The 10,483-nt window shown below is 44.9% G+C and overlaps 5 protein-coding genes across 5 annotated transcripts; 3 read left to right on the top strand and 2 right to left on the bottom strand.

The window, feature by feature from the left end:
- Positions 1–1,228: 1,228 nt before the first annotated feature.
- On the top strand, positions 1,229–2,734 carry CCR75_005619 (uncharacterized protein; the record flags this gene model as incomplete). The annotated part of the gene is made up of 1 exon (XM_067963698.1): positions 1,229–2,734. The coding sequence occupies one exon, from the start codon at positions 1,229–1,231 to the stop codon at positions 2,732–2,734; it is 1,506 nt and encodes a 501-aa protein (XP_067816161.1).
- Positions 2,735–2,946: 212 nt separating this feature from the next.
- CCR75_005620 (uncharacterized protein) lies at positions 2,947–4,224 on the bottom strand (the record flags this gene model as incomplete). The annotated part of the gene is made up of 1 exon (XM_067963699.1): positions 2,947–4,224. The coding sequence occupies one exon, from the start codon at positions 4,222–4,224 to the stop codon at positions 2,947–2,949; it is 1,278 nt and encodes a 425-aa protein (XP_067816084.1).
- A 1,036-nt stretch (positions 4,225–5,260) lies between these two features.
- On the top strand, positions 5,261–6,873 carry CCR75_005621 (uncharacterized protein; the record flags this gene model as incomplete). The annotated part of the gene is made up of 2 exons (XM_067963700.1): positions 5,261–6,507; positions 6,690–6,873. The coding sequence occupies 2 exons, from the start codon at positions 5,261–5,263 to the stop codon at positions 6,871–6,873; spliced, it is 1,431 nt and encodes a 476-aa protein (XP_067816085.1).
- An 837-nt stretch (positions 6,874–7,710) lies between these two features.
- CCR75_005622 (uncharacterized protein) lies at positions 7,711–8,616 on the top strand (the record flags this gene model as incomplete). The annotated part of the gene is made up of 1 exon (XM_067963701.1): positions 7,711–8,616. The coding sequence occupies one exon, from the start codon at positions 7,711–7,713 to the stop codon at positions 8,614–8,616; it is 906 nt and encodes a 301-aa protein (XP_067816086.1).
- Positions 8,617–8,780: 164 nt separating this feature from the next.
- CCR75_005623 (uncharacterized protein) lies at positions 8,781–10,105 on the bottom strand. The gene is made up of 2 exons (XM_067963702.1): positions 9,755–10,105; positions 8,781–9,693 (listed from the first exon to the last, which is right to left on the bottom strand). The coding sequence occupies exons 1-2, from the start codon at positions 10,090–10,092 to the stop codon at positions 9,435–9,437; spliced, it is 597 nt and encodes a 198-aa protein (XP_067816087.1). The 5' UTR covers positions 10,093–10,105; the 3' UTR covers positions 8,781–9,434.
- Positions 10,106–10,483: the final 378 nt, after the last annotated feature.

Below are 10,483 nucleotides of genomic sequence, written 5' to 3'. Positions count from 1 at the left end.
TTGTCAATATCTTAATCTAGCTAAACTTATTTATTTGCTTTATGACCGTGCATTATTGCCAACCTGGTTCATGATATACATTAGTTCAATACTTGACAAGTTTTTGGGTTCTTTTCATTTATGTGAAATTATATTTTCCTCACTAGTAATTACCTTTTCTGTTAGGGAATTATTATTTTCACTCCCTATTCGATTAGATTCACTCTTTCAAGTGAAGTAACACTGATATATGATATAATTGATGCGCGTCCACCAGCTTGTGCTTGTGGGCATCGTGCTGTGCCGTGCCAATAATAGATAAGGACGCGTGCCATGTGGCTTCCAATATGTCCTGCGATGCTATCACAGGGTCAACTAAAGCTTTCTCACTGGCGTATATGTAATGCGAATAGATGTGTTGCCATAGCGGTCTTGGAGCTGAAAGGGCAGCTGTATTGTGCAAGCAGTCGAAGCTTTATCAACCCTGATGCATCGAAAAGTGATTTAAGACGACGAAAGCGCCGCTCCGAGGAGAAGAAACAACATACAGGTTGCGACGGGTTGGTAAATATCGGCATTACGTGCTATATGAGCTTAATCTTGCAAGCATCGGCGCATAATCCGATGCTAAGCCTTATTTTTTTGTTGCAAAGAGTCACCGCTTGCGTTTCTCACCGATAATATGATTGCATAAAATGGCGTGTGCCATGAAGCTGCCAGCGTCGTCACTGTCTCCGATATTTTGCAACTGCTGCCTTAACAATTCTCGAATTCCACGCAAATCGCATGACAAGCAGCGATATGTTTCGCTTTAAAAATCGGCCTAAGTATCCTGAAATGCAATAATAACAGTGCTCCCTTGATACATAATCGGAAATATACCGAATCCAGCATATAATGTTGCAAAAGTGCGACGTCCGTAGGGTTTTCTGCGGCGGCAGCATTCCGAGATTCTTCTCATGCTTCAATCAAATTCGTCCGCTTAAACTAAAAACAATAACTGCTTCAGCGGAGGAATGTCTGTCGTGTGTCCAAGTTTGTATTGGACCAATCCAGATTACAATTGAAAACAGCCGACATGGAGCAGCAGTTTTTAATAAGGATACTACTGTAACTTTAGTCGGGTCTATCTACGAGGGATAGGTTAAAAAGGGCGGCTGTGGATTCGAGCTAAAAATAGAACGCAAAACGCTTAGTGTCCGGCCATCGTCCTTCTTGTCGCAGTGGACCACTTATGAGCCGCCTAGCCATGATGCCTGACGACATTCAGGGCAATTACTTGTGCCGTATCAGTGTTGATGACTATCGCTTGAGCAGCAAGAAGACTGAGTACAAAGTCGTCGTTCAGCTCTCGTTCTACTCGACTCGAGCGCATGCCGTGGGACGCACGAGCTGGCACATTTGGCGCAGTTTCTCGGCGTTTCGGAAGCTCGACGAGAAATTGCGCAAGCGTAATACGGCATTAATGAAAGGCGTCAAGTTCCCACCGCTGTATCGCCGCCGTGCCCTTTTTCGAGTGGACAAGAGTCCCGAGTTTTTAGGAGCTCGAATGCGCGAATTGGATAGTTATATCAATATGGTGAGTCAACACCCGCAACTAGTGGCGTTTCACTTAGCAGCAGTAAGCAGTCAAACGGTCAAGAGCTTTGTGGGGTTTAACGTAGGCTTTGGTGCGAATGCCGAGTACGAGCAACGAGAGTCGCAATTACGTCCGTCAGCATCAATTTTGGCCTCTCCGGCTATTATACAAGCGACCGCCAGTGTCATGGGAGACGAAGACGATGATTTTCGCTCGGTTTCGAGCTGTTCAACCGTCTCGTCCTTTGCGTCGACAACGAGTGACTATCGCTGGTCGGGCACGGGATTTATTGGCAGTCAAAGCTTTGTTCGGCACACAGTTCCACAAGGTTCGGGAAGCGTGACGAGCACAAACAGTCGAGGGTCCCTTGCCCATTCCATGGGTCCGGGGTCTTCCTCAGGCAGTTGGTTTCCGGCATCGTCAGCATTATACGAGCGCGGATCCACGAGCATGACGGCGCTTTCAGCTCCAGACGTCATTATACCAGAATTGGACCTTCAGCGAGCCAAGATGGAGGACCAATTAATGAGTTTGGGACTTGTAGGCGTCGGAATGCCGCCGGACGGCTCGTGTCTATTGCATTGCATTGTCTACGAAATGTATCCGTTGCAGTGCTTACGAGATTATCCAGCCAGCATGACGGTGGTGAATGTAGGAGCCGCAGATGGCATGGCCCCTCGACGAATTGCCGCGGCCCAGTATTTACGACGTCAGTTGATGGAGTATGCTCTCACTCATAGTACAAAACTAGCGCTTTTTTTGATGCAAGATGAAGTTGACGTTCGAGACCGATACGAAACGTTTCGAGACACGCAGGATGAACAGGCAACTACAGCGGAATTGTATGCAGTAGCCAGCATGTTTAATGTCGAGTTGGTGCTCATTTCAAACGACCACAACTTTAACATTGATCCCGTGGTACCGATAGAAGGGCTTCCGTCTGTCCGGGATGGACCTCGTCACACGGTTACTCTGGGTTATTTAATTCCCGTGAATGGGCTTGCTGGTCACTACATTTGTACGCGTGAACAGCGGGGACAAGGACGACTTCCGACAAATAGTTTTGCTGGAGGCAGCTATCGTGGGTCGATTCAGATTGGACCTCCGAAAACAACTAGCTCGGGCGTTTCAAAGTATCGACGTTTTGAGCGGATTCCCGAGCAGCGGCTAGAATAGTTTTGCGTTTCAAAGGACAGTAGGAGAAAGTGTCCTTTACCTTCCTTCCAGCTTTGACAAGTTATTGGAATTGGACCCAAAGCACGGCGGAGAAGTCCGCGTACACGTCAAAGCAGTGGCTATGACAACCAAGTGCCTGTCACTTTTTATTATGCAGTTATATAATGTAGTCTTCGTGCTTAAATAAATGTACGTGAGCTCAGTGACTTTGTTTACCGGATTACAGATAACAAGCTTTCGAGCTCGGTATGGTATCCATTAGATTGCCCTGATGTCGATGGAAAGAGACTCCAGAAGCGCAAGCTTTCGTCAGCTCCAGCTGTAGCCACTGTCGCGCCATCAGGTGACATGGCAACATGCAAAACACGTGCGAAATGGCTTGTGAATTCATGTACTCGTTTCATCTTTAAATCGCTCCATATGGTAAATTCGCTTCGACACGATCCGTACTCATGAGCCGATAGAAGCTGTGGTGTTGTTTTTGACCAAAGTATCGCACACACGTGGGCTCCCGTGGACACTGATCGAATTAATTTGTCACTTGCCATGCGCCACAATTTGATTGTGCTATCGGCAGTGCCCCCACCCGATGCCAAGACTAGTCGTTCCCATGGACTCCATGCCAGTGCTCGTATGGGAGCACAATGCTCTAAATGGGTTGACCGTGGTAATTTGAGCTCGCTCTGACGATGAAACCGAATCATAGCTGAATCCCACATGCACAATTCATTGGTCGTACTTCCAGATGCCAAAATACTTCCATCTGGAGACCATGATAACCCACAAATCTCCCCATTTCGACGATCCATTACTTGTAATCGATGCTGGGCACAGCGTGTGTCATGGAGCTGAATCGTTGCATCTTGCGATCCCGAGGCTAAGATGCCATGTGTGCCCCATGACAAAGAAGTGACTTGTTGAGAATGGGAACGCAACGTTCGAATCTTTGCCATTGCCTCAATGTCCCAATGCTGCAGCTCCGAATGAAAAGTGCCGATGAATAGACTACAAGCATTAGATCGTGAATTAGTCGTTTCCATGGTCCATACAACGGATGTGACGTAATCCATTGGATGTTGACAAGCATGTATGGTTTCAATTGCGCCGGTCTCGGGATTGTACAAGTGTACGTCCTGATTGAGTGCAATTGCAAGGATTCCATTGGCACCCCAATCAATAAGATTAATATAAAAATCATTTCGAAGCTCTGGGGCATCAAGAATACACAACGGTTGTAAAGAGGGTTGAAACGATGAAATGTTTTGGTGACGAGGTGAAGTAGTGACGCGTGCTGGTAAACGAAACGGACAAACGTCGTAGATGTTAAGAAGTTGACGAGTTGATGATGTTTGAATGGCAAGAAGCGGCTGTGGATGGAATTTGAAGGCACTCTGATTATAAGCTGAGTCCAGGAGCTCTTTGTACGAGCTAGAGCCGTTGAATTTGTTATATGGGGTACAATTGTCGCCTTCGATTTGATCTGTCATCATGTTGTGGCATGAATCAAAGTCCATAAGTGATCGTGCAGGAATGAATCGATCGCTCTTTTTTGCAAATTAACGAGTTAGAAACTCTTCGTTACTCCAAACGTTGTCAATTTTACAGCTTACCTGATAAATGCGCTTAGATTTTCGCTTAAATTGAGGAACAGAGTGTTGCATTTTGTACCACAAAGCAAGTATGATTCCTATAAGCGTAAAGTCTAGACGAATGGCACCATTCAAAACAGCTTCAAAGACTTAATGACATCAATCGATTGAGTTTGAGCATCAGTGCTCAGAGAATTGTATCGGTTGACGTCTTAGACTCGATGCAGTATGATTAATGATTAATCGTTTAGCCATTGTTGTGCAAGTACCTCAATCAATATTAATGGCCACATTTTAATGATGACGTGGGTTGTAATGTTGAATAATGCCAATTATTACAATGCGTTTGTAGATCGCTCTACTTTCCAACTGCGTCGACGTAAAAATATATCGTCATTATAGAATTTTCCAACCTATTTTAACATTGGTATCAGAATTCTATTAGTCAATTGTTATGCCTGTGCGTCGTTAAGTGTCAAATGTGTAATCACAATTGTAAGATCTGTCTAATGTAAGGAGTTTGTTTTGTTTAATTCACAAAACTTTTAGGTATCAAAAGAAAAAATCATTTTTATGAGTATGCTGCTCAGTAATGGACAAAAGCCTAACACTTCATATTTTTTTATAACAATACAAATGATTCCTTGCAGCCTGATAATAGTTTACCTTTAGAAACTCCTTTGACGCCTCCTTTAAGACGCAGACGACATGACCGCTGCCAAAAAAACATCTGTTTTTCCGCTTGGTTATTTGGCACATTATTTACCAACGCTAACCCATCCGGATTGTGGTTCCAGCGCAATCCTTGATTAACGATGCGTCGGGAGTGGTTTTTCAATAGCAGATTTTTGTACATTGGACTATTTGTTGATACTACAAAAACCTCAATTGCGGCTCTTTCCATCGGTAACTCAAGTTGCTGCACATCCACATAATTATGTCGCGTCATATGTCCCTGACCAGTAGCGGCCACACCATTGGCGATACGTGTATTGACTTGTACGCAGAGCGTATTATGATCCCAAGGATTTTGCTTTTTTCATTGTGTACCGGACTCTCGGTGCTCGGTGTTCTGGTCTTTCGGCAGCGTCGCCGAAGAACGCGGCAAACAGCCAAATTATTGCGAGATACAATCCTGCTTGAGTCTTACAAAGAATCGCACACTTCTCAAAAGCGGTGGTTTGCCTGCCTATTAATGATCGCAGTTGCGTGGATTGTCATGTTTCTCTGCTTATTCAATTCGTCTAGTGCCCTTAAGTCCACGGCCAAAAGCGCTGCTCAAGCGCGTCCACGCGTTGTCTTCAGTTTTACAACGACGCCACGGGGTATTCAAGAGCTGCAACCGACAGTCGATGCGCTAGTGCATCAGGAAGGTGATGGTTTTAAAGCCATCTACGTGATTATCCCGCATATGTACCAGAACAAGGTCGTCGATATCCCTTCTTGGCTACTCAGTGATGCATCAATTTTAAAGCAAACAAACTTCTATGGAATCACCTTTTCGACGGGCGCAAGCTCTTATCATACGAAAATACAAATAATTGTGATAGACACGGATTTTGGACCAGCGAGTAAGGTATTAGGAACGCTCTTGGTCGAGCAGGACCCGGATACAATTATTGTTTATGGCGATGATGATCGAATCTACCCTCCTCAACTATGCGAACGGGCACTTTATTATACGCACAAGTACCCAAATGACGCCATTGCCGTCCTGGGTGGTTGGATCTCGTCCGAAGACCGACTGTATTGTGGACGTAGTCTTGAAATTGGTGTTAATAGTGTCTCATTTGTTGGCGGAGCAGGAGGTGTGGCCGTCAAAAGAAGATACTTTGGCATGGGAGAGGCCACACTGCTGGCATTTGCCGTTGCAAATATGTCTAAAGCGTGTTTTTTAGGGGACGATTTCTATTTGTCACATTTGCTGAGCCGCAATAGCATCCGTCGACGGCTTGTTGCAGATAGTTGCTGGAATGTTGAGACACTTGATGAAACATTTTCCCACGGCGGGCTTTCACACGCTCCATCGAATCATTCAGGAGGAGCGAACGTGGAACACTATCAGCAGTGTATTCGTGAATTGGGTAAGGATCAAGACCTATCCTATGACGGGGAATTTGGAATTGCGTGCATGTTTGTCTTATCTCGCACCTGGGGAATGTTTCGAGGGCTCAAAAATCTAATGTATGGTGGTAAATTTGTGTCGTGCTAAGAAGTCACGGACAATGAAAGAGCAGTTAAGCTTGGAATGGATTGCATACACTGTATTCTTATTAAAAAATGTTCGAGGGAAGCTTTTGCAGTTAGCCGTCTCAAATTGAAATTGTGGTAAAAGTATAATATATAACTTGCCACTTTTTCTACAGCATTGTCATTTTGCCTGGCAAATGCCATCAATTTCTCGCAATTGACAAATTTGCCGCGTCTATGGTACTTGCGGAGCTAGAGGCACGATCGATATGTCGCAAATTGGTAATTGTACACTTTCTACAAGAAACGGATTGGTGCTTCTCGAACTTGAGTCGCCATGCAGTGCTGGTGGCACTTTGAAGCATGACGACGAGCCAGATTTTCTTGACGTTTGGAAGAATACGCCGACGTTTTTTCGTAGTCCATATAACGGGGATAAATCTTGGGTTTCTGCAATAGGCGCAATTTTTTCTCAACGTTAAGTGCCACGTGAGGTATTGCTCGACTCCGCGTGCGATACTGAAGTCGCTGGGATGTTTTATACCGGGGCTCATCGTTAGAATTTGTTGACGCAATTCGTGGGAACCACGTCAGCGTGCTGCCTGTAGTCCATTCTGCGTGGCGGTGAGCTGCCAACTGCAGCCGATCGGCTACATAAGCTTTAAAATGCAACGGACTCAAGAAGCTCACAGTGCGAATCGGTATTTGTTGAAAAATGACAATTTCCTGAGAGCGTGTACTTGTAAAGGTCCATGTTGCTGTAGTTTGTTGCAGGATGTGTCTTAGGCTCTCGGGTTGGTAGGCTGTGATCGTCAAAGCGAGAGAAGCATGAACATCATTAACCGTTGTATGCAACTTTAAGCGACTGGTTTGAAAAGCAAATCGCGGTTTGAGGGTGTGAACGATTGCCTCTGGTTTCGTAACTCTGTTTGTAATCTTAGCGTTGTCAAAGCTGACACGTGAGCTTTCAATAAAAAGTCGCTCAAACTAGGTACACGATGTAATGCAATAATATCATACGCACCACAACGACCACGAATTGACTTGAATCATGGCCTCGTAGCGCTTGCAAATAAAGTAAATGCCTTTCCTCTCGGCTCTTGCCTAACGCAATAATTGTGATAATAAATACCGAAAGAGCATACTTGTAATACTTTATATAATGTAGTGACGAGTCTGAACCTATCATTGTGAATCATGGCAGATGTCGACACGACACCTAGCTTTGAACAATTGCGTGATGCGCTGCTTAACCTATCAGAGCCCACTGGCAAACGCACGCGTGCCATCTTTTATCTGCGCTCACGTGGAGGCCTTGAAGACCTACATGTACTTTTAACGGCATTGCTCAACCGCAAGGACTCGGAGCTGATGCGCCACGAATTAGCCTATGTAATTGGCCAGTTTCAGATGGAGGAAGCCTGTGAAACGCTGCACGAGGTGCTTACTGATGTATTGGATGATGCAATGGTGCGCCATGAGGCGGCTGAGGCTCTAGGAACCATTGGTGCGGCCCAGTCTCTGCCCATTCTCGTAAAGTTCAGCGCTGACCCAGCCCCTGAGGTATCCGACACATGCAAATTGGCAGTAAAATTGGTTAATTACAAGCTCGCTAAAGCTAAGGGCGAGATACTAGAAGAAGTGGATCGTAATCCTTATTTATCCAAAGACCCGGCCCCGGCTGCTTCAAAGTACGTCACAACGGCCGAGCTTTCAAAGATTTTGTTGGACCACCAAGGTGATATGTTTGCGAGGTACCGCGCTATGTTCTCACTGCGCAATCGTAACACGGACGATGCCGCACTTGCCCTGGCTAAGGCATTTGACGATCCTAATGTTCTGTTTAAGCATGAAGTCGCCTATGTCATGGGACAAATGGAGAATCCTGTACTTGTGCCAGCGCTAAAGAGGGTTATGCTTGATCAGACGCAGCACCGTATGGTGCGGCATGAAGCTGCAGAGGCTTTAGGAGCAATAGGCACTAGAGAGTGCGAGGACATTCTTCGAATGTACCTTAAGGACGAAGCCTTAGTGGTTCGAGAAAGTTGCAAGGTGGCTTTAGATATCATGGATTACTGGGCACCTACAAAACCCGAAAAATGACAACCATTTCTTGACTTCATTATTAAAAAAAAGATTTTTTTGAATTAAATCAAAAATGTGTGTGAGACACTTGCATATATCCCCTCTCTTCTTGCAGCATGCATGAATTGGTCAACTACACTGACATATATTTAATAATTTTAAGTGGTTCGATTATTCATCACATACGGCACAGCAATAAGAAATAAATCATTGGAAATATTGGCATGGATCTACAATAAAAGGGCGACTTCGAGCAGCAGCAGAGTGGAATAGGAGTGCCACAGTCAACCAATTATCTAAGCGAGCCCATAAACAGAATGAAACACGAGGGGCTATTGATGAACTCAGGAGCGCTGAAGATTGAGCCAGCGTATAAATATGACCATGCACGAAGATTCGTGCAAGTTTTGATACCTTTTGTCGAAGCTCTTACTTTTGAGTACTAAGGAATCTGTATTCTTGTTATTATTCGCTAAGAAGACGTAATTGCGTCTCAAGATTGTGTTATTCGATTCATACGAGCCTGTAACGTCAAGGTCATCGCTGACAGTTAAGTCTGATATCCTCTTTTCGCCACGACGTATCATGGTAGCAGTAGGCTGCGCATATTGGTCGGCCGGAATAATGCTCCCTACTTCATATGGCTTTCAATATTGCGCTTGGACTCATTATGGTGGTGTCCACGTCCCACAACTCTAAACGAGTCAACTTTCCTCAGCCTCTACTAGGCATTAAAGTATTTTAATACATAATTGCAGCCGTAATACTAATTTCACGTGTATCCTTGATTGAACCTTTGCAGTAATACACTAAATTTGGCAACTCACTTCACCTCCTTAATCGTAACCCTTTTTCGAAAAATCCACGAAGACACTATCTTTGGCTGGCAATGGCGTCATGTCAATATTGATGCCCTCGAGTGGCGACAACTCGACGTCGTCGGGAATCACTCCGTCCGGAAAGCACACGTCTAGCGGAATCGGCGCGTTGCGCATAAAGAGACTACCACCTGGCATATAATTGAAAATATAGCGATCCGGGTGCGTGTAGTGCTCTACCTTTTCTTGCGCTTCACGTATCAGACGCTTCGCCTGACTAGAGGACAAATACCAAATTAAATGAGATTAAAAGCATGCTTACTTATATTACAAAGTACCCCGAATCGGCGTCAAGGTTAGCGTTGGCATCAAACTCAGCGCGAATTTTAGTAGCCTCCTCGTTCCAGAGGCGGCGGTCGATAATCCACGAGTCGAGTGTCTTAAGCGACTTCTTGTACAGGCGCTGCACCGATTGCTTATGCGAAAGTTGCGGTGGCACGCCCACGAATCTTCCTACCACATCGCGAAACGTCTTATTCATGTTGACATTTACCACAGGTTTCAACATCGTCGGGCCTTTGAGACGTTTACTTTTGGAGCCGTACAGACTAACAAGTTTGTTCGCGCAACATTTAGAAAAAATACCAATGTTGCTTGAAAAATGGTGTGCACACATTTGAAGCGATTGCCGCTCGATGTGACGGGCTAAAGTTGGCCTAATGTTACACAGTCCCCGTCAATTACACTTGGTGTTTTTAAGGGGATGGTCAATTCCTAAATAATAGACCCAGCACTCGGGTGTGGTGCACATTTGTGACCAACCTTTGCGTATGTGATGCACATGGGTGCATTCACATTAGGAGGGATGACGGCTAGCGTCATCAGTTACGCGAGGTATCTATAAAGATACGCTCGTAATACATATTAAATGATATCTATAGAGATTAAATTTTAATTGGTAAAAAGAGGTGTTTGTATTTAATTCTATTAAATATAAATCAGTCTGAAAACTACCTCCTACTTAGTAAGTGCGCACGAGGAGCCGGATTACCGCTCCCGTGACAACA

Source organism: Bremia lactucae, assembly GCF_004359215.1.
Source record: "Bremia lactucae strain SF5 chromosome Unknown BlacSF5_NotPlaced_182_SHOA01000115.1_669280bp, whole genome shotgun sequence".
NCBI classification, from domain to species: Eukaryota; Oomycota; class Peronosporomycetes; order Peronosporales; family Peronosporaceae; genus Bremia; species Bremia lactucae.
Note: the sequence above shows the minus strand (reverse complement) of the source record. Positions and strands in the feature narration are given on the sequence as shown.

Bases quoted from the DNA above. Each gene is read 5' to 3' on its own strand.
- CCR75_005623 (XM_067963702.1), bottom strand. From the start codon at position 10,092: ATGTGTGCACACCATTTTTCAAGCAACATTGGTATTTTTTCTAAATGT. The intron at 9,694-9,754 runs GTACTTTGTAAT...TTTGTCCTCTAG, and splicing joins AACCTTGACGCCGATTCGGG to TCAGGCGAAGCGTCTGATAC.